Raw genomic sequence first — 24,732 nt, 5'->3', positions numbered from 1 at the left:
ATTCCTTTTTATTCTTGGTACATAGAGTACTCCTTTGAGATGAAGAGAACTTCCCGACTTTAGTTTCAAGGTGCAATTTCCAATTCCTTTGACAAAATGTGCTGAATTATCACCGATGTTGACTTCGCTATTAACTTTTCCTGATATAGAGTCTAGTGCTTCTTTGTATCCTGTAATATGTCGAGATGATCCACTATCAATAACCCATGCCTTACTTGAGACTTAAATTTGATAGTGCCGAATACAATACACGATTCTCAGGATCATAGTTATCTTCTTTCTTAGTAATGTTTGTACAATATACTCGGTGTTTAGAATTCTCAAAGCAATTAGATCTGTAGTGTCCAAACTTTTCGCATTTGAAGCATTTTATTTTGGATAGATCTTTCTTAGGTTTGTCATTCTTTTGATTACCCTTCTTTTTCTTGAAGTGCTTCTTCTTACCTTTATAGGAATTTGTGTTGAGAACATGAAGTTCTTCGTCTTCAGTTTTCAACTTTCCCCCTTTCTTGAGTTTTTTGGATTCTTCTTGAAGACAATCTCACTTAATTCTATTGAAGTCAAGAAGATTGTCTCTAGCACTTACTCCTTGTGCGAATGTTTCCCATAAATCTGGTAATCCATCTGTAGCCATTAGTTTTAATTCTGTCATCAATTATGATTCCTATACCTGCAAATTCATCTCTTAGACTGGCAACCCTTAGGAAGTAAGTATTCATCAATTTTCCCTTCTTTATTTGTATATGATTTAGTTGCCTTTTTAGTGCGAGGACTGTAGTTGCATTGTTATCTTGATATGCATTCAATAATGCATTCATCATATTAAATGCTATTTGATGTTTCGTTAGCATGGGTACTATTTCATTTTTTACTCCATCTAATATGATTTGCATGGCTTTCCTGTCTCCTTTGCTCTAGACTGGTGGAGTCTTTTAATCGTCTTCTTTCGCCGCGATGACCTCCACTACGATATTGTTATTTGCCGCCATTTTGACATTGTTCGCGATCTTTCCTATCGTCATTCATGGCTCCTGTCATAGTTGATTCCACGGACTTCTGGTGTAGGTGTTGGTTTGTTTTATTTTGTTTACCTAGTGTGATATTGTGGGTTTTGTCACTGGAGTTTTACGAGGAGTTTGCAACCTAGTTTTCGTGGGTTATGGGGTGTCCTCGTTGCTTGATCTTGGTCGTCGGGTGTTTTCTTCTATTTGCCTAGTGTGGTATCATGGGTTTCGTTACTGGAGTTTTATGGGAAGTTTGTGACTTGGTTTTTGTGGGTTAAGGGGTGTGCTTGCCGCTTGATCTTGGTTGTCGAGTGTGATTTGTGATGTGAAGGTGCTCTGCCTAGCTTGGTTTTTTGTCCGCAGCATGAGGGTGCTTGCCGTGGATGCATTTTCCTGTGTATGCCCTTTCTTGCCCTTTCTCCTAGTACTCTCCTCTCTCTTCTGTTTTCAGGTCTTTTCGAAGGAGTTTTACAGTGTGTTTATGAGTGCCTCTGTTGGGTTTTGTGCGGGTGTGGCTTCAGCGTTCTTATCTGTATTTTAGGTTGCGGTTTTATGCTCTGTCTGGATATGGCAGACAATGTTGATTCAAGTTCAAGCCATGGCTAGCAACTCCTCACTTATCAGAGGTTATGTGACAGGATTTCCAAGCTAGAAATAGACAATTTACAGCTGAGAGAGAAGGTTACCTCCCTAAATGTTACCAGTTTTGAACTTAGAGTGCGACAACCTCCAAACGGCTCAGTCCCAAAGCTTCTCATATACTTTCACCACTGAGACAACAGGACTGCAAACTAGTATTAGCTCTATTATTGCACAACTGGAGGGACTTGATGCCATCAGAGAACAACAATCCATCATAGCAGCTAAGCACTCCTCTCGTGTATCGAAAACTAAACTGAAAGTCACATCATTGGCCTCGCTTTATAGTAGCATAGATTCTCAACCTGTGGCTAGTATTGACAAAATGGTACAAGATAAGATTGAGGATGAGAGGGTGAGATGGGTTTGTGACCTCAACTTGCAGATTTGTGGACTTCCCTCTACTCATGATCCTTTCACAGTTGGACTCTCTTTCCCCTGTGATCAACTTGGTCTTACTAACATCACGTTGGATAGGTGTTGGATTGGACATGGTGACGTCCTATTTATGAAATTCTTTTCACTTGCAGATAGGCTTTAGGCTCTCCGTGCCAAGAGGAAGCTATTTTCTCTTCCTTCCAAGATCTTCTTAGATGAAGATCTCACGAAGGCTCAGGTTGCATAGCTCAAACATGCTCGCAATATTGCTGCAAAAGCATGGGCAGTTATCAGGAATCTAAAAGCAGTTATTAGAGATTCCCCCCTAGTGGTTGGGAAGAGAGGCAGGCCCCCAAGGTCAAATGACGGTCCCACCAGTAGTCGGACAAGGGTGAGACCCCCATTTGCTCCCTTCTTGTTAACTGTTGGAATGGTAATGGGGCTTTATGGTCATTACCTGGTCTTGTATATGATGTTGTGGGATCTGCAGATATTCTTGTCATAACTAAAACTCATGAGAGTCCTGTGTGTCCTCTTCTAGGTGGTACTAGTTTTCAGTGGTTATCTATTTGTAGAGAGGAGGTTCATGTTTCTGGAGGGGTACGGGGCTCAGGTGGTGTAGCTTGTTTGATTAAGGAGGATATTTTCAGTAGCACTTCTATTGTACACTCAGACACGTTTGCCAGAGTTATGTCGATCCGCATTGATCGTAAGTGTCACCATCAGAGAGATCTTTATTTGGCTGTTTGCTACTTTCCACCGGCTTCCTCTCACTATGCTATTCATGGTACTGATGATGGAGACCCTTTTATCGACCTTTGTGAGACTATTTCTCAGTTTGCTATTCTAGGGGATATTATTATTCTAGGGGATTTCAATGCGAGAACCAGAGTACTTCAGACTCCACTTTATGATTGTAGTTCAGATTCCATATGCTCCACTAAGATTGATCCAACTTCTTTATGGCTTCAGAGGTATTCTGAGGATGCTCTTGGGCCGTTATCTTTGTATGGTAGACATTTGTTGCAGCTTTGTGATATTGAACGGCCTCTCCTGCTTCCCTAGATCTGAGTTTTTTTACTTATTGACTTCATTGTGGTGGTGCTAGTGTCGTTGATTATGTTCTTGCCTGTCCCTCCTTCATCCCTTGCATTCGCAGTTTCACCATCCTGTGCCTTCGTCTGGCGGACCATGCTCTCCTCAGTATTCATTTTCGCCTCTCTCATCTTCTTTCACCCCCTCCCATGTTGCCTCATCATTCATCTGTCATTGCTTGCTCGCCCATTTGCTTTCGTTTTTTCCACTCATCTTTCGAGACTCCTCAACCCTTCGTGCTTCTCAAACTTGTACGAGGCCACCTCCATGTTTGACTTGCTTGCGTTGGCTATCCGTAAGTCGACCACCCTTTCCATTCCTCATTGTCCTCCTCTGCCCCTTCTCAACAAATGTCGTAAGACTTGCCCTATGAACCAGTTGTTCGATTCGAACTGGAAATCCTTCCATCGTTTTATGCATTTTTCTTTTAAGACTCGCTCCACTGACTTTGCCCGCATTCACATGTCTTATCTCTGCTTTCTTTGGAGTAAAAAGCATAACTTTGCTGCTTTTAAGTGCAAATCTCTTTGCTCCACATTGATCCGCAATCCCTAGCTCTTTTGGCGCGCTCTTTTCCCCCATAATTCTCTTCCACTCTCTACCCTCGAGCTTTGCTCTCTTACCTTGCACACCATGGCTCTTTATGACATTCTTGGGAAGCCTTCCATCCACCCCTCTTCGCCTCCTTTTACCCGCCTTTTCAACCCTTCCCTTGAGTTGCTGGGTTTGGACCCTGAAGCTCGGGTCCGGATTCGAGCCTGGGTCGTGGAGCTGGGCTGACACACAACCCCCAATCGTAGACCCTGCCTGGACTTGCTGCGGACCCGGTTGAATCCGGGAGGACCCATGACATGTGGTGCCATAAAGTGGCCATAAAAAACATTTTAAAATGGGTTTTTTTTATTGTTTTTTTTTTTTCCAAATCCTAAAGGAAGGCGTATTGGATACTTTTCATTCATCTAATCTCTCATTTGCTTTTTCATTTTGCTCTCTCATTTTGCAAGTTTGAGGAGAAGGTTGTAGAGATTGTTTGTGGAGTCTCAAATCCTTCAAATAATTAGTGCCGAGTGTTCCAGGTATGCATTTGATCCTTCATTTAGCTTCTTTCGTAATTTGTTTTTAGTTTTTTTAATATTTATTGTTCTACTTTTTTATCAAGTTCTGTATAAGTTCTGAAATATTTTTAATTTTTAATTTTTTTATAGATTGCAAGAATCATAGAATGAGTAGTCAGGGTTCAGTGGGTGGGGTGGGATCCCAAAGATTTAAAATTGATAAAAGCTCTCCTTTGTGGAAGTATATACAACAAGAACTAAGCAATGTGTTGGAGGGGGAGGGTATATATGGAAATATAATTTTTGCCAAAACCAATATAGAAGCTCATATTACCAGGTTAAACATCATTTGATAGGCCCACTAGGTGAAGGGATTAACATGTGTGAGGGGCCCTTAGAAGGAGGTAAAAAGAGGTTGTCGGCTCATCAAATAGCAGGCATGTTAAAAGAACAACAAGAGGTTGATAGGTTAGTGTCAAACGCGAAAATAGATGAATCAAAGCAAAAACCACCGACACTAGCCTCTCAAACAACCACTAGACCACATCCCTTCCTACCTACCCCATATGTGGATGAAGATGAAATAGAAACACCCCCATCCCACAAGAGAGGCCCATTAGATAAGGCATCTGAAAATGAAAAGAGAGAAATTGCTGACATAAAGATTGGGTGTTGCCTCATTACGAATGGTGTTTCATTCAATCTAGTGAGATCACGTTATTGGAGAGAGATGGTGCAAGCAATAAATGAAGCACCTCATGGTTATCAAGCCCCTGGATATGAAAGGTTGAGAACCACCATAGTGCATAATGAGAGAAAGAATGTAGAAAACCTCCTAAAACCAATAAGAGATTCTTGCATCCAAACGGGGTTTAGCATTGTCTTTGATGGATGGAAGGATTGCAAAAACCGTCCATTAATAAATGTGATTGCTGTCTGCCCCAAGGGGGCAATGCTTTTGAGGGTGGTTGATTGTGAAGGGCAGGTAAATGATGCGAATTTTATTGCTGAACTTCTCATTGAATCCATAGAGTCCGTGGGAGTTGACAATGTTGTCCAAGTAATAATGGACAATGCTAAAGTTTGTAAGGCTGCAGGTGCTTTGGTAGAAGCACGATATAAGCATATCTTTTAGACACCATGCACTGTCCACTCCTTGAACTTGGTGATGAAAGCAATTGGCACCCAAATTGAATGGGTGAAAGAAGTGTATGAGGAGGGTGAGTAGATCCAAATGTTTGTGACAAACCACCATATGTCACAAGCAATTTTCAGAACTTTCTCCCAACTGGAATTATTGAAGGTAAATTTTAAACTTTATTTAGCTTCATTTATCATTTTAATTTTTGTGTCATACTTTACATAATTTAATTCATATTTATAAATTTTTGTGTTGTTTACATATTTGATATTTGAAATGTGTTATTATATTAACTTACAATATGATTCTTTCAATTAACATGGTAATAGGGTGCTGAAACAAGGTTTGCTTCACACATAATCGTCCTCAGACGACTTTTGAGGGTGAAGAAGCATTGTGTCAAATAGTTATTAGCAACAAATGGGGTGGATGGAAGCAAGCCGATACAAAAATGGCTGAAACTGTAAAGGATTTGATCTTGAGTGATGATTTTTGGAATAGGGTGGAATATGCATTAGAACTCATTGAGCCCATCATATCTATGCTTCGGTATGCTGGCACTGATGAGCCTTGTTTGGGGGACATATATGATGCCATGGACTCCATGCTAGAAATAATGAAATCAATAAGTTTAAATTTTTATATAATACTTTATCCTTGTTTATTGAGAGATTTTTATTTTATATTTTAACTAAGTTGTTAACACTACATCAAGATAACTTACACGTACATCATTTGACATCCCAGGTCATTTAGAGGAGAGAGTAGGATCCTGAGGTTACCTTGTACAATAAGGTCAAGAAAATTGTTCTACATCACTGGAACAAGATGACTACACCTTTACACCTCCTGGCATATGCACTTTCTCCCAAATATTATAGTGGTGAGATACATTCTATTCTTGGTAGAGTGGCACCATACAAAGATCTTGAAGTTTCTAGTGGGTATAAGAGGGCATTTAGTAGGCTCTTTAGTGATTTTGATGTGGCATCGAATGTTAGGAGAGAGTTTGTAGATTTTGTCTTTGGCAAAAATGCAGACCTTGATGCAATCAATGACCAAAGTAGAATGGATGCCATTGGATGGTGGTACTTACATGGGCAAGGTTACATGTACCTCCAACCTCTTGCCATTAAGATCTTGTCACAAGTATGTATTTAAGTTTTTTTCCCTTTTCTTATGGTCACTTAGCTTGTCGAATTAGCACCCTTAAATTCTTATTGTATTGTAAAATTACAATTTCTAATTTTTTAAATTGTGTTGGTTGTCTCTCTAGGTTGTGAGCTCTTTTGCTGCTGAGCAGAATTAGAGCACATACTCCTTTATCCATGGTGTGAAGTGTAACCGTTTGGGTTCGAATAAAGTAGAGGACTTGGTATTTATTCACAACAATTGGTGCCTTCTATCATGCAAGGATCCAGGATATAAGAAGGGACCAGAGAAGTTGTGGGATATACTGCTCGAGACTTCTGACTTGGATATGACTGTCCAGGATATATTTAGAATTGCCTTGCTAGATATTGAGGAGAACGAGGAGGAGGATGTGGTTGCATTTGGGGCTAGTGGAACCGGTTTGGGTTCCAATGATGAGGAAAATGATATAGATGAAGATGAAGCCATTGATCCCTCATATTTTGATGACCCATTTGACACTTGAAGGGCATTTGCATCTTTGATAAACTATGTTTAAACATTTGTCATTGACTCATTTACGATTTATCAACATGTTTCAAACTTTTTTAAATTATAATTTATTATCTATCAATCTGATGAAGCAGTCTATGTTTTGAATTTCCATTTTGCATTTTAGTAATTCAATGTATGATTTTATTTACAACATTACATAGATTAATGAGTGTGTATTTAATGTTTATCTTTGACATTTGGCATTGATCAATAATCAAGTAATATTGATATATTCATATTATGAAATGACTTAGTTTTGCATATATATATATATATACACTCACAAACCCACCCATGAACCCAAAGGGGGAAATTTTTTTGCCTGAAGCCATGAACCCGAACCCTGAACCCAAATCCATCCCCAAATCCGAATTGGCAACTTAGTAGTTATAGTTTTAATGATAACCAGTGATAAGGGAACATTAAGAAGATATTCAGCAATAATAATAAAAATATATATACTGTGACATTACTGGTCCAGCTTTATATCAAACAACAATGCAAGGAAAAGGAGGATAAAATGATAATAGAGAGCAATGGCAAGATCACCATAAGTGAATTCAATCTTATACAACATAGCAATGATCAGCAACCAGGAAGCCATTTATATTTAAAGATAGTTGGAGAGCAGAACTAATAGAATAGAGAAACAAGAGAACTTATCAAGGGAATAGTAAGAATTACACAATATATAATTATGAGAAGACCAGAGGTTGAGCCTTCATTTATCAATCCAGAAGATGGGACATCACATGGGTTATTAACAAAGAAGTAAATATTCACAAATTGGGTTTTTCTATTGTCCAAATTCAATTAGAACATAGTTGATGTGAGTTTGAATGCTGGATGATAAGAGGAGATAAGAGATTGAGTTGGTTGATTGTGGTGAGCTTCAAAGGAACAGTTGTGGCAAGTAAGTTGCAGATCTGCCAGTTAATTGATTTAGATATTTTATCGTAAAGATTTGTTCTTCACAGTTGCTGAAGCATTTAGGCAGTGGGTCTAGTTGTTTCTTTATTAACCTTTAATAGGGTTAGAACTTTTTAACAAGGGTTCAAGGTCCCCTAACAGGGATTTGTCGTCTAACAAGACTGTTGTACTGAATGCACTATAATTTTGTCCTAGCAGGATCGCATCCTTCTGTAAGAAACTTATATATTATTGCACTATCTTGTGGGTACCATCCACACTAGGGTTTTCCCTTTGATCAAGAGTTTCCAAGTCAACAAATCATTGTGTTATGGTGTATGGCTAAGTCACAAGGTTCGAGTTCGAATTCGAGTTCGCCAACCATAAAATTCGGATGAAGTTCGACAGAGTGGAAAATTCAGAAAAAAATTCGACATTAAATTCGCCCTATATAAATTTAATATTTTAAAAATATAAATAATATATCTATAAAATATAAAAATAGTTTACGTTTATAAAATATAAACCATTAAAAAAAAATTATATAAAGAAACATAAAATTTATAATTACTATAAGTATCAATAACATTTATTAAATTTAAATGACTTGCAATAATTTTCTAACTTTTATAAGTAAAAAAATTAATTAATTAAAAATTTATATTTTTTAATTTAATATATTCTTTGTTTACTATCTAAATAAATATACTAAAATATTAATAAAGTTATTAAAGTGTAAACGCTAAGTTTTAATAAAAACAAATAAAATTTAATAATAGCAATATTTGAATTTTTTAAAACTCTATTACAAAAATTAGAAAATAAACATCCTTAACAAAACTTTAAAAAACTACATACATTGCGATCGTGATAAAATTTCTGAGAAAAAAAACTTGAAAAAAATGGTCCGACCGAAACGGAAAAGCCCAGTGGTGGGTGCACAAAGATGCAAATGCCTTACAGGATGGGCTTTGTAGGCAAACGATATTAAGCCTTTAAACCTTTGCGGGGACAGGTTTGGCAGATGCCGATGGTAAAGAAAATAGAATGGCTGGTGGGAAGTGTCAGGATGCCCACGTCTAGATTTCGTTGTTGAACCAACTCTCCTTTCGAACTTGTCTAGATTTGCAGATTCACGCACTATTGAAACCAGTGGATCAAAAACCTCAACGAAAATACTTAAGAAAAAAAAACTGGCCGACTGCTATGCGAATTTGACACGCATTTTTTCGAATTTTCTAGCTTTTTAAATTGTTCGCCGAATTTCGAACTCCATGCTAGAAATCCGGCGAACCTTGTGACATAGGTGTATGGTTTTCTATTGTTATGCATCATTGTTTTAATTGTTGGAGTTGAGATTTATGATTCTGGATTTACATTAAATTTGTCACATCTTAATAAAACTTCCCCAGTACTCTTGTTTTGAAAGTTTGTGTCATGATGCCTATACTTAAATTGTCAAATTATATTAAAGAAAATGGCATCTACAAGTACTCCCATGTCTTATTTTTCAAAAAGACAGATGTGGTAGCATTCTCCTGACTGCCTGGCAATTATCCATGTTTTGTTTCTTAGTGATTTTGTGGCCCTTTAGCAGCTTTTGGGGGTTGAAATGTCCAAAATGAATGTTATCAGCAGATTTTTTCTGTCAGTATAGGCTTAGCACCACCTAAGATATCTAATAGATTATACCAGTTCAAATTTAAATTACTGTATAGGAATACTATATCTTCAGGGTTTCTAAATACTAGTTTTACAATATTTTAATTTGTTTGTCTTTAACTGTGGTGAGTCCTACCAGGTAGTTGCACAAAATCTATTATAGCTACGCTGCATACCTGGAATGGCAGGGAAACTGGTGAGATAATTGCAGAGTAGCTTGAAATGTGCAACGAAGTTAAAGGACTAGATCAAAATCCATTGCGATAGTCTTGAGGTCTGCTGAATTCAAATAGTAGTTTTCAACAATTTCAAGACCTGCCCTTTTACTCTGGTTTTGAACCATGTTCATAATTTGAAGAAAATAATTAGCCTTACTCCTTAGTTGTTTGTTTTCAATTTATTCTGCTGTCTTCGTTTTCTTTACAAAACATTGTCAGTGTTGTTGTGTAAGGTTCAGGTAACAGATGGGGGTGCCATTTGAAATATTACCAACCTTGATTTACAGTCATGGTATTCAATAATCATGTAATTGTCACTTATCATATATCTTCTGAGCTCACAACTCTTATTAAATCGATCTGAAGATGTAAATCGTATGCTGATCTGAATATATAAACCTTATGCTGATTTGAAGATTTGACTGGTAAAATCTTAATGTTCCTTCCGCAAATGAGATGAACTGCTATTGGAAAGATTCAATGGTATTAATTAGTAAATCCTTCTGATGAGATATTAATGAATCCTCATCAATATAGAATTATCTGCCAATTCATCGTAACATCAGTATGAGTGTCTTGCCATTAAAATTTACAATCTGGAAATGTTTTATATTGCATCAATACACCAGCCAGAGATAAGAAAGGTAATATTTTTGATCCTTCAATCAAGTCGATTTTGACTTCCAGAGAAATGACCCTTGTAAGCATAGGGAATCAGAGTATTCACCAATATGCAATTGTGGATATCATGAAAGTGTTTGCAATCTGCTGCTTCGCACCTCAGGTCTCACAGGCCTTTAATTGCCAAGTCCAAGGAATAATATAACCCTTGTCAGGATATCACACAGAAACATTCAGGTCTTTGCAAGGAGTATCTTTCCTGTGCACCACTTTGGACTAAAAAATCCAACACTTCCAATGATTATTGTAGAGATGTATCCAGTCCTTACATCATTGGTAAGGCTTCCTGTGAACTCCGAATTATGCTCAATAATTTTGAGGTAAAGTGATTGAAGAGTTTATACTCCATCAATAATATCTGTCCCTCTTTCCATGTATCACTCAGTGTTATCGTGCCAGCAATATCTTGATAATTGCCAAACATGCGATAGAGAAATATTCTTGTTATCACATACATTATTTTATTAATCACATTCTTTAATTATGCATGTTGGCCTCAATTGGGTCCACATTTCAGCAATACGGTTGTCTTTTCTTAATGTTTCTGCCTTTCATTTGAAGCTGATGATGATTACTATTTTTTGTTATTGTCTGATCTTGATATTTCCAAATGAGATTATTTTCAGTTTCGAAGTTCAAAATATTAACTATAGATACTTTGTGTTTACCACCTTTGAGGAAATAGGAAGAATACCTAGACATTGTTTGAGATCAAGAATTTGAATTTGTTTTAGAATATCATGATTGAGCTGTAGGATGATTGTGTTATGGGGAACCTTTGAAAGGCTCAGTCATAAATTACTTTTTTATCATTATTAGCTTCATCTTGTTTACATTAGACACTCCATAGCCCCTTTTGCATGTTATTTGATTCAGCAATATACTGTTGTCACTGAAATATCATGCATGGAAGCCTTGATTTCTATATCTTCATTTTTTAATTTTGTGTGGTTATTCTATGCAGAGCAAATAGGACTCACACCAGAAGAGGTGATTTCAAAAATCATGGCAAATCCTGATGTTGCTATGGCATTTCAGAATCCAAAAGTTCAAGCTGCCATAATGGATGTAAGTTTACTGGTGAATATGTAATGTCTATTAAAAGTATTTACCAAGGCACAGTATTTGAGATTAGATTCATTACTTACGGATGTTGTTCTCCATGATTTTCAGTGCTCACAGAACCCTATGAGTATAACCAAATACCAAAATGATAAAGAGGTAGATTTCTATTTTTTCGTTGTTCATATTAATTTAGAATTTTGTTGCTCTAATTTTCTCAGTAGTTGTCTTTGAAAAAAGTAAAATGTAGATAGAGGAATGGAAGAGCTGCATTGTAATTTAAATGGTTTGCCCCAAAGAAAAGACCCTTTGTTATCTGCAACCTTTGCAGTTTTGGCTTTGTATGCTTCTTTAATGCTGTCTCTCACTGGTTTCCTTCAATACTGATTATTACATAGAAATTGGCTTCTTCCTCAATTTTTAGGATTGGACATTTTAATTTCTTATCTTCAGTACAAATGAAGAACAAAACTTCTTAAATATGAGGGCGAATATATCTTTCATTTTTAATTCAAAATCTGATAGGTGACTAGACAATCTCTTGAACGTAAAAGGGAAAATGTAAGTTTTATTTTTCTGAATTCTGATGAGTGGACAGAATTTCTTTAATTTTGCATTTGGTGTGGGCTATACTTTTTGACATAGTTTTGAATCTCATAGTTTGCATTTGTCTCAACTATTGAGAGCCAGTGTGATAGTATCCCAGTGAAAGAAGCATTCATTCTGTACTGATTTTTTGAGTTTGAACTCTTCATCTGGTTGGAAAGATTAGATGCATCACAGTATTTGAAAGATTGCATTTTGCTCTTCATCTTTGAGCATATGGAGTTCCTGCTTTCCACTGACTATGATTGATGGGAAGGTGCAAGTGAACACACAAAAAAAGCTGCCAATGGATTCCTCACTTTTCAGGAAGGCAAAATCTTCCTAAAGAAAGGTGATGTGATATTTTGGTAGCTTAGCTTATTTGGAAACCAAAGTAGACATGCAGCTGGTTTGATTGATTAATCATAACTCCAACTGTGGGAAGATTCTTGATAGTGGAAATTTATAGTAATATATGTTAAGAGTGGGTGTTATGGAGAGATGACAAGGACCTCAGGGTTGAAGAAGCTTTAGTAGGGTAGATGACAGTAACATGTTGGGAGTACCTGAAGGACTTGATGGATACATGAAAGCAATATAAGGAGGTTGGTATTACTCTGGATCATATCCCGTCTGTTCAAGCAAGTTTAAATAAACCAATTCGATTTGATAATATATTTTGAATCGTACCATTTCTGTTCATTTTAAAAATCAGGATCACACTGAAATGGAGCCAGTTCTGGTTGGAATTGTTGGATATGTGTTTTATGACTACCAGTCAGCTATGCTCAAATTTTATTGAAAATTGGCCTCTAAAGAACACTTCTGGATAGGCTTGAGCTCAACCTTGTTGATAGTATTTGAGAAGAACAATTCCACAATGAAAACATTTATAAGATTTCTAATGGTTATAGGTACTTGCTGAGAAATTGCCTTATGGTTCCTTAACAATTAGAACAATCACTTTATATTCATATGTTACCACACTTACCTCCGAATAATACCAATATATTGAAGAGACATTGGTTGTGCCAAAGACCTGAAATATTGACCTAAAAAATGAAATAAAAAACTGCAAAAAATATACACACATGCCAAAGAAGCGATGAATTAATTTCTGTAAGTTATTTCCTTCACAATCGTAACTTTTAAGTGGATAAAATAGTATAATCCGTGCTAGATCAAACTTGAAGAATAGAATCATCAGAGACCTTTGGTAGGTTGGTCTGCCAGATAAATCAAGGTGGCAATAATATTTATTGAAATGGATATTAACTGGTATTTTGTGTTCACCCTAATGGCAATCATGGTATTGTCAGTGAGTGCAAAACACTTAGTTATTCACTAGGCAAAGTTGGTCGGTCAACATTGCGACCAAGCCACTCTATACAAGACAAGCTATGTAAAGGAGAAGTGTACATATTCAGTTGTTGCTGAGTGGTAGTGACTGCTGAGAAAACTAAGTGTTGCCGAGTATACAATGGTTGCTGAGCTTTATAGGATGCAACATATGAGCCGAGTGCTATAGAGGCTGAACAAAACAGTATGTGTCGAAGGACATCATGAAGACCAAGCATGACTGAGCATCAGGAAGGTATATATGCCAAGTTAAATAGTTCTTGTATATATGTTTGGAATGACACAAAATCCTATGTAAACCGTTTTTGTTGAGTTGGAAGTGTGTTTTTATGATCGAGGAGTTAACCAAGGAGTCAGTTACGCTTGTAATTGCGGATCATCAGTCTCTATGCAAAGAAAGTAACTAATCAGAAAATTGGAAGGACTAAGCGGAAAAAGGGATGAATCTGGATCGTTGCTTGAGATCTAGAAACTTCTAAGATGGCTATTTAAGCACGATTTCGAGTCAGCATTTCGTTGTGGAGAGTTGAAGGATTGCATGTGTGCAAAGCTAAGGTGAATTAGCAAGTTGAGAAGGAAGGCGACCGAGCAGTGCAGAGAGCAATTATTGCAGATTTATTACAGAGAGGTGATTATATATTGGAAAGAGGTGATCTGTCATTAGCATTCAAGTGCAAACCGAAGGGTCAAGGTACAATTACATTTTAAGAGGTGTATCAGGGTGAATCTTTTAACAGAGTGGTCCTAACAGTCTTATGAAAATTTTCCTAACAGAGTTCTCACTTAATTCTGTAGTTTAAATCCTTTAATCAAGGTAGACTTAACAATCTTGTAAGCTCTTAATAGGGCGGACCCCTTACACAGTAGATCATTAGAAGTGATCAAACTTTGTAGCCCTAACAGACACACTTTATTGCTGCAGTAGTGTAGATTTTTTGGGTGTCATCCCAACCGCAACTTTATCTCTCATTGGAGGGTTTTTGCGTTACCATATCTGGTGTTATATATTCATTGCTATTTACATATTTCATACATGTTATTAGATGTTAGATTTGATATTACATGTTGATATAAGTTAATGTATAGTGAAGATTAAGGATGAGATGTGTGATGAATTAAGTATGAACATGGTTTATGCTTGAAGTGGTAAAAGTTTTAAAGATCTCGATTATTTCCCCCTCTCAACATCTTACTTTCCCTATTAGATTTCGAACAATTGGTATTAGAGCTTTGTTGTCTTGGAAAGAAGTTTTAACCACTTGAGAGTCAAAGATCTTGGAGATGGAAGCTTACGAGTTGGGAAAGGTAATTGAAAATCAAAAGTTTGATTTGCAGCTTGCATATGAGCAAGTCAAGGCTGCAAATGAGGAACTGAAGAAATCCTTGACAAGAAGGAGATGACAATCCGACAAAATGACACACAATACAAAGAGGAAAGCATTGAAGACCTATGTGATGAAGGTAGATCTAGTGAAATTGATGCAACAATGGCAGATTTTTTGGAGAAGAACACCCTACATGAAGAAGTAAGAGCACTGAAAAGAGAACATGAAATACAATCAGTAAGGCTCTCTGAAATTACTAAACAAAAGAATAAGGCAGAAGAAGACAAGGCAATGGTTGATGAAGATAAAAGACAAATGACTAGAAATCTTGATGAAAGGATCAATGAAGTACAAAGGCTGACACAATCAATATTATATGGTCGATCAATTGCTAGGTGCTAAGGAAGAGATTGCTAGGAAGGTGGAAGAGATTGCAAATCTAAGATCTGAGAATTATCAATTGAAAAAAGAATTGAGAGCTAAGAAGGAAGTCATTGAAAGAATGAACAAACCCAAGGAGGCCATAAGACTACTTGATGAACATATGCAAGCACAAAGAAGACCTCATGATACTACTGGATTAGGCTGTATCGAGTTGATATCATCTACTCAGCAAGGAGAATCATCAAAGAATGGAGAACAAAGGAATGCAAAACCAAAGAAGAAGAAGACTACATGCTACAATTGTGTAAAACCAGGTCACACAACAAATGCTTGCAGGAGAAAAACTAGTAAGTCAATCTCAAGTCCAAATTCAATGGGAATTGTTTCAATTGCAACAAGCATGGACACCAAGCACATTAGTGTAAATCGAAGACTAGTAAGACACAAGCTACATCTATATTTTAAAGTTATTGTTACACATGTTAGAAGTATGGACATAAGGCACAAGATTGCAAATCTAATACAAAACACAATTGGACACTTAAAGGTCAAGGCAATGCAACTAGGCAAGGTTATACCATAAATTGGGATTACAATACTTGGGTCAATTTGCAATTATGTGGGAAGTATAGACACATTGCAACAAATTGTGCAAGGATACATCTCAGAGTTAGATAAGGAAATTGGACAAATTTTGGACAATCCGTACCTTCGCACGCGTACAGACTATTCCTTTCCTCCTCTTAGTTGTACATGTTCATAAGGCTTTGGTTCTTAGTGCCTTGGCTTGTGTGAGTGATGGTTCCCTGTTCAAGGTGTTGTTGGCTTTTACAAGTCTTGGACTTTGTTTAGTTCGACCCTTATTCATTTTATCTACTTTTTCTCCTGTCATGTCCTTGCACAGAAATTCCCTACCCTTATGTGACTCACATACCTCGTTATGGTTTGTTGTTTCTGTTGGTTTTTCCTTTTGATTTCCCAAGTTAAGTTCTACCACCCTTGGCTCTTTGTACTTTATCTTCTCATCTTCCTCGAATTGGTGGGATGATGTATCATCTATTCGTACCATTCCTTCTTTGTACTCCTTGTACTCCTTAGGGTACGTGACCTCTTGGCCCTCCGTCTTGGCAATTTTTAGCATATTATAGTTTGGTTTAAACACCACGTACTCCTCTATTTGCCAATGGAACAATCCATTGAGAGAACTTGTTCCATCCTCTGAACACTCTTATAGTCGTAGCACAGTGTTATTGTCCTTCCTTGCGTTTACTTCCTCCTTGGTACTTGTTCTATGTGCTATTGCCACCTTCAAATGTGGTAAGGTTTCCAACAGATCTCCAATCTTTACTGGTATAGTAGCGTCAAGGACTTGCTTCATGATATTATTTTCCCAAATTGATTTAGTGAAAGGAGATTCAAAAGTACTTACTTTTTCCTCTTCAATGACGTCTTGGATCACCTTCCTATCCTCGTCCGACCTCTTCCTTTCCATACCCATGTCAGGATATGAAAATTTTCTCTGCTGCATCTGCATGATAGCTTATACTTCCTATTGTGGCTTTGCTACCTCAAGCATGTTCACACTTTTCTATTTGGGTAGTTGGCATCCTCGTGGTTGCCCCATCTGCACCACTTACAAAGTATCCCTCTAGTCTGTCCACCACTCTGACAGTCGTGTGTGAAGTGCCCCCATTCATGACACCTCCTACATTGTATCATAGGCCGCTACTTGGAGTCGTATCGTATGCTGCTCTTTGGAGTGTTATTATTACTATTGTTGTTGTTGCCTCTCCTGTTGTTTTGGCATCCTCTAGGTGATGCTTCCATGCTTGTGTTACATAGAGGAGTGGAAGGAGGTGTGGATGGTACTCCTTGAGTAAACAATACTTGAGCATTGCGGGCCTTCAAATTGTAGGGACAACCCTAAATAGAGTGCCCCAATACTTGACATATGTCACAGAATGCCTTTCAGGGACAATTATTCTTTGTGTGTCCTTCATTCTCACATTCTGGGCACCATAGTTCTTTTCCTTATCCTTTTTCCTCCTTGTCCTCCTTGTTTGCAATTAGTTCCCACATCATCCTCATCATGTCCTTCCACAAAGCTTGGATAGTTTTAGACTCATTCTCACTTCCTTCCAAACTCTGGCTTCCACTTCATGGTCTCCTTTCTTTAGCAGTTTTGCTTTCACTCTCTATATCTATTGTGTGAGTACATGCCTCGGCAAATGATGATGGTGGAACAATTTTCATTTTCCTCCTTAGTGAGGTAGTTAGCCCTTGAATAAGCCACCTTTTCTTTAGCTCACCTGTAGGTTTGCAATCCAGTTTCCCTATCAACTCCTTTAGCCTCTTGCTCTAAGCTCTCACCGGTTCATTTTTCCCTTGTCTTGTGTTGTATATCTTTGTTACAATCTCATCATCATCCCTTAGGAGTTTGAATTCTTCCTTGTACGCTGTGTGGAGATCCTTCCATGTGGTCTTCTTCCCGGCCTCCAAGTTTGTGTACCAATCAATAGCCATAACCCTTAGGGTGGCAAGAAATGCCTTTAACCATTTGTCCGTGTCATTCTCCCCATTTTCTTGATATATAGTAATACAAATTTTACAATGTCGTGCCGAATCCTCGGTTCCTTACCCTGTAAATTTAGGCAGTTTTTTCTTTCTTGTCGCCATTCTATCTCTTCTGTATTTGTTTTTTTTGGTTACTGGTGTTCGTCAAGATCCTCCCGATGTGCTGGCGTACTCATACTTCGGATTTATCATACTACAGGTTTCGCTTACATCAAATTCTTGTATACTTGAATTCTCATACGACAAAATTCTCACCTTGAAATTCTCGTATATTGGAATTCTCGTAGGGGATAGATTCTCATACGTAATCAATTTTTCGTTTAGGACAAATTCTCGTACAAGACAGATTTTTTCGTATTGGACAGATTCTCATACATGATGGATGTCTTATACTTGTACTCAAATATCTCTGTGCTTCTCAGACCAAGTCTCCAAGATTCCGGGTCGTTTTTCCACACAATTGTATGCGGTTGGCGATTCTTGAAAGCTGGTTCTGTATCGTGTTTTGAGGAACTGCTCACTGCTGGCTTCCTCTTGCACGTACTGGCAACCGAGACTTCCCTCATTTCCACCAACCCTTGTCACCTAGTCCTTTTTCATTTCCCGTGGTTGTTTACAACCTGTAATTGTGATAGTAATAGCCTGCCAATTATTCCATCCGCCTATAGTAGGACTTCTAGGTTCAAACTTAGGCAACGATGCCAAAATGTAGAATGGTTACCATATAGGATGGATCAAACATGAATTGATATTACCAATACCAATCTAAAAATTTATCACCAATGGCAACCGTACCTAATATTCATGAAGGAAATATTATTCTTTATTTATTGCCAAGAACAAAGAGTACATCATTCATGTTCCAATGTTCTTAAATTGTGCTCGGTTGGTTAGGGAGACCAATAGATGCACCCCCTCGCTTCCTAACCCACCCAACCCAAATACTGACTATTTTTAATTACATAAATGCTTTATTATGCCCTACATTAGCTAAGTAGAGATTGTATGAATTGAGCATCAACATCACACTCTAAAGAAACGAATGGCAAGGGAAAGGTTAATGTTGAAGAAGTGAGAAGCCAAATGAACCAAACCTGGAGAAAGAAAATTGATGAAGGCAATAGTTCAAATGGTGAAATTCTGATCACCCAATCCAATGGATTGGTGATTCCCCCATCTCAACTAAGCAAAGGTATGTATGGAACTGTATTTTAATTGCTAAATCATACATCATTTGCTAAAATCATATACATAAAAGTTCAAATCAACATGTTAATGGATGCACAAGGACAGATTTGAAGTTTAAATTGAGTAATTTATTTTGATGCTGAGATAGTGATGACCAAGTGTTAGTATTGAAGTCTTGAAAGAGTGTGAAAAGGGCGAGTTGAAAATGTCAGTTACGATCGAGTCTAGGTATTGACCTAGTTGAAGAAGTTTAAAAGTGTTATAACCGAGTTTCCATGTATTGCTTGAGACAATTGTTATACACCCCCTAAATGTACGGAACATTGATGAGGCCCTAAATTTGAGTTTTCAAGTTATATAGTGAATTTTATGAGTCATTTCAATCACACAACATTCAAGTTTTCTGAGAGCACATTGAGCTCAAGCATTTGTGAGCATTTAAGCAAGTTTGAGAAAGATTTGGTGTGTGCCTTCGGCTATAGAAACAAATCGTTTGTAGTTGTGTTGAGGCCGAGTTGTGCAAAAGTTTGTGATCAAGCCCTAAGTTCGAAAATGGTATCAAGTGCATCAACATTTGAGAAGAAGATGAAATTAGAGGTTAGTAATGCACAATTGATTAAAGACAAAGCTTGTCCCCCTCCGAAATGTAAAGCATATCGTGATGAAGGGTGATTCTTTGTGTGCCCTGTCATCGATCCCACCTAGGGTAATCATGATCCATGATGTAAGATCATGTTATATGTTGAAGATTGAAGAAGTACGAGACTTTGAATTGAGGAATGCATATCATATGCTATGTGAAAACGGAAGATTGAAGGATGAACACAAGATTGTTGCCGAGAAAGGGTTAACAAATGCCCTAAATTTTCGAAGAAATTTCAAAGTCGAATGGATAAAGAGTGTTCTAAGACATGTGCATGACATGAAACTCTGTTTGGAATATGGAACAATGAGGATTACAAAGCAGATCTTTCATCATGTCAAGGGCTACCTTGTTAGGGATAGGGTAAAGAGTAATCGTTTCCAAGGGAGAGATGCGATTGAGGCCAACACATTGGTAAAGTGGAACAAAAAAGGAATGACAATATCTGCTATTAAGGATGCGAAGATTGAATTTGTTGTCAGAGCCATCATACACAAATTCTTTTAGTTTAGCTGACCTAATATTATGTCATGTGATGCGGTAGATTTGGCATGGAAGATTGTTAAGAAAGATCACAGTTACGACCTTGCAGAGATCCAACTTACACAACTAGCAGAGAACTTGGGAAGCATAAGGAAAGCAAATAACAACTTGTGTAAGTTTTGATCTCTGATTGTTTCTATTTTGTTCTATGTCTAGAATTCATTTCCTACTATGGGTAATGTTGTTTGGGATAGGAAGCGACTTGTTGCCCAACAAATAAACAATTTCATCAGTCAAATTGGTGAAAATTTTGAGACTATCATGGATGGATACTTAAAGAGTTCAAGAGAAAGACGAAGAACAAATCAAGGATTCCCCAATCTTTTGTTGATCATATTATGATGACATATGTTACTTAGTTGATGCCAACTATACATATGCATAAGCAGTATTACCTAGGGTTGCATGGTTGAGACTTCTACCTTATGAGGTAAACACTGATGAAGTTACAACAACTATCACAACTCTATTAGTGGAGGAAGTTGATAAGGATGCCGAGCCTTTCGACAGGTATGAGTTGGCAGAGCTGAAGATTACTGTACAACTCAATGCTCCAAAGATGGTAAAGAAGAGAAAGAACATGACAGAGAATTTGGAGGAGTAGAGGAGGAAATACCATTCCAGATTACAAAAGGCAGAGTAGAGGACAAATCCAGCAGTGATGAAGATGAAGAGAATGAAGAAGTGCAAGGTAAAGGTAAAGCGATAATGGCTGCCGAGCCACAGACAAGGAAAGGTAAACAAATTCATTGCTGAGCCACAAGTGAAGAAGAGTCTTAAGAAAATTGTAACTAAGCCTACTCCTGCCCCAAGGATCACTAGGAAGACAATGAGACCATCCACCACTACAGTAGCAGTTGAGCCAAAGAAAGAAGTAGCCAAGGCTACTAAATCTGTTTAGAGAAAGATCCTGAAAAGGAGGAAGAGTGATGATGAGGAAGAGCTGAGCAAGCTTGCTAAGAAGCTAAGGAGAAGGCTTGTTATTGAAAAAGATGACGACGATGATGAGGAAATGACCAAATCTGAAACTACTAGTCAGTTTAGAGTGTCTGTGCACAAGAAACCCTATACATTAGATGAGGCATGTGAAAATATTAGAGGAAATGTAGGATTGTTTGGTTTTCATTTCATTAAGTTTGATAAATTGAGTAAAGAGGACAAGGAGAAAGTTGAAAGAGCATTGTTGAGTATGATGGCCCACACTTTAAATATACACTAATAGAGTTGGAGAATATGATACCCAATGAGCTCTATGGTAGAATAGATGGAAAATAGAAGTTTGCATTAACAACAAAAAGACAAATAAAGGAGGGCACTCTAGCCCAAGTGATGCTTGAGGTGAACAAGAAACAAACTTCAAAGACCATGAAGTAGTTCAACCACAAATTTGTGCCCAAGAGGAGGGCTTTTCTAATTTTGAAGAATAAAGTGGAAAATGTTGGAGAGGAAAGCAAAATGATGTGGAAGAAGATATATATAGATTGGTTCTTGATGATGAACAAAAGGATGAGGCAGAAAAAGTTGAACAAGAAATGTGGAACTTGACTATATTGAAGATATTCATGATGGAACATAAAACCTTGTTAATACATTCCACAATTTGGTACAACTAAGTGGAGGGCAGATTGAAACTGTGGAAGTTGATGTGAACCCAAAATGAGCCCAAGTAGGAATGTTTTGAGTGAAGAAAATATCACAGTTGAGTTGAGGAAACAAAGTGAAGATCCTATATAGACCGGGTCAATAGAGATGTCGGCTCATGAGAAGTTGATGGACCCCAATCCTATGATTGTGCAAGTAAAAGAGTACCCCAAGATTGATGCATAGAAGTCCACACAACAGGTAGAATCCACATATATTATTCCTATTCTTCCCATCTTTACAGTTAGTCAAGAACAAGGTCAAGATGTAAGTGATAGTCAGGCTGGGCAACATAATGTGTTGGCTAACAAAGAGCAAAATGTCCAAATGCCAGTACAACAAAATGAAGCCAATGAGGGCAATGCAATTGTGAAAACTAAAGAGGAGAAGAATAAAAAGAGCCACAACGATCAAGTGGATCATTTCACCATAGGCGAGAGACCAGGTGCCTCAGTATCTCAGATTGAGGGAGCAAAGGAGGCAGGCAAGTAGAGTTCAACCAGTGAACTCCAAACAGTTGATTACAAGAATAAATAGGATGTGTTTGTACAACACCCAGATAAAGATAAGAGCAAGGAAGACTAGATGAAGTTAGAAGATGAAACAAAGAAAGATGAGGTGACTCAAGAATCACAGAGGCCGAGTTTGGAGGTTTAACACAAAGTTTACAATTAACTATGCCGAGCTCTAGCACACCAGATTCCAAGGGCAAAAGACTGAAGAAAAAGGTGAAGTAGTCATCACAAGCTTTAAGTGATAAACCAGACACTGTTGATGAAGAAATTATTATTCCTAATTGGGATTCATCTAATTTAAGTGAGGGACAAATGAAGATATTAAGTAAACTATTTGCAAGTAAGGCTAGGCAAGCCGAGTTGAGAAGAGAACATCAACGGAGGCAGGTATTGCATGACATTAAGGATATATTTCTTGACACTATTTTTGTTGATGATTTGGATGAAAAGGATCCAATTATTGAGTAGTTAGTTAAAATTGTGGAGAAAGTTAATGATCCAGATGTAGATATTCAAGAAAACTTCATGCAAAGGGCAGAGAGTAAGTATGACAATAGAGTGATGGAGAAAGTATCTAGGGAGATAGCAATCAAACAGGTTGAGCTATCCACTCTCATTACTGATTTGGAAAAGCTAGTTACAAATGCTAATACATTGTTTTCCAAATTATGCAAAGATATTCCCTCATATTGCAAGACTCTAAGGGAGAGAATGGATAAAATTGATGCTGATCTTTAGAAATATAGCAAAGCATTGACCATGGTTGCAAATTCCAACTCAGTTTATTATACACAGATCAAATTTTTGTAGGGGAAGTAGTCAAAACTATTACATGAAGAACCGCATTAGAGATGAGGTAACTACTATTTAAGCCTGGTTATTACCTCATATGGATGTCATGCAAAGGCATCTATAGGCTGCAAAGGATCTTGTGTAGAACCAAGAGTCATCTATTACTGATAACATGGTGAATCTGACGGCCAAGATAGAGATTGAAAAGCAAGTTCTTGAAACTTTGAAGACAAATTGGGATAACACTATGGCCATCATTATTCGATTGCACCATCCATTTTTGAATGAGTTTGGTATACTCTCTACGACCCAATTGAATATTATTTCTAAGCCTAAGTGACAAAAACAAGGGGGAATAGTGTATGACCAAGTATGTATAAGATTTTGTTATGTAGAGAGTCATAAGGAGGTTTTATGTTAATGTTGTGATGCTGGAAAACAAAAAGATTTTGGAAAAGAATGTGAAATTGCAAGTAATAGCAGCATATGTAGACTGAGCTACAAGTATGGTGTACATCCTAAGGGGGATTACATATTTTTGAAGTTTTGGTATGTCATGTTTTGATCATGATAAGTGTTTTTGCCACTAATGCCAAAGGGGGAGATTGTTGACCCTAAAGGCAATCATAGTATTGTCAGTTAGTGCAAGACACTTAGTCATTCACTAGGTAGAGTTGGTCGGTGAACACTACGACCGATCCACTCTATACAAGTCGAGCTATGTAAAGGAGAAGTGTACATATGTAGTTGTTGTTGAGTAAACCAAGTGTTGTTGAGTATACAATGGTTGCCGAGCTTTACAAGAGGCGACATATGAGCTGAGTGCTATAGAGGCCGAGCATAACAGTTGTGTTGAGGGACAACATGAAGACCAAGTGTGATCAAGCATCAGGAATGAATATATGCCGAGTTAAACAGTTCTTGTATAAATTTTTGGAATGGCATAAGATTCTATGTAAACCATTTTTGCCAAGTTGGAAGTGTGTTTTATGATTGAGGAGTTAATCGAGGAGTCAATTACGCCTATAATTGCAGATCATCATGTTGACCCTATGGCAAGACATATTGTCAATTAGTGCCAAAACACTCTACTCATTTTGTATGGTTAATACTGTTACTGAGCGAAACCAGGTTAACAATGTTAACCAAGCTAGTAGTGAGCAGTGTCAACCAAGTTGACAGTATATACCGAGTTGTAGTGTCAACCAAGTGTTTGGCTTCAAGCAGTTTCGACCAAGCTACCAATGTTGACCAAGTCATCTTCGCTTGCTGAGTGATCAATGTGAACCAAGTGCATAGTGTTAACTGAATGCCACAGGTGCCGAGTTCCACTCTGTTGCCCGAGTGTCAGCATATCACCCAAGTATCACCATTGAGCTGACTTGGTAAGTTATTGTTTGAAACTATTATGATATCTTAGTAGTCGACTTATTAATGTAATCGTTTTGGATGGATATAAATATAAGTTACTTTGGTTCACCATCACGATGAAGAATATATTATTGAAGAGCATTGTAGAGAAGTGAATATGACAAAGCTAAGTAATTAGAAGGCTACAAGTAGTATACACGAAAGACAAAGATTCATCTATCACAGTCAGGTGATTAGATTACATCAAAGGGTCTTACTCAACGAACCAAGTTGCACAACAAA

General features: G+C 37.4%; 1 protein-coding gene across 1 annotated transcript in view; it reads left to right on the top strand.

The window, feature by feature from the left end:
* Positions 1-24,732, top strand: part of TIC40 (hydroxyproline-rich glycoprotein family protein) — a 156,197-nt gene that overhangs the window by 116,418 nt on the left and 15,047 nt on the right. Inside the window, exons 12-13 of the mRNA XM_089821947.1 lie at positions 11,433-11,536; positions 11,642-11,689. Of these exons, the coding sequence (XP_089678073.1) occupies positions 11,433-11,536; positions 11,642-11,689 (152 nt within the window). The remainder of the gene's footprint in view (positions 1-11,432; positions 11,537-11,641; positions 11,690-24,732) is intronic.

Source organism: Cupressus sempervirens, chromosome 3, assembly GCF_028749045.1.
Source record: "Cupressus sempervirens isolate cs-2001-9-10 chromosome 3, ASM2874904v1, whole genome shotgun sequence".
Taxonomy (NCBI): Eukaryota; Viridiplantae; Streptophyta; class Pinopsida; order Cupressales; family Cupressaceae; genus Cupressus; species Cupressus sempervirens.
Note: the sequence above shows the minus strand (reverse complement) of the source record. Positions and strands in the feature narration are given on the sequence as shown.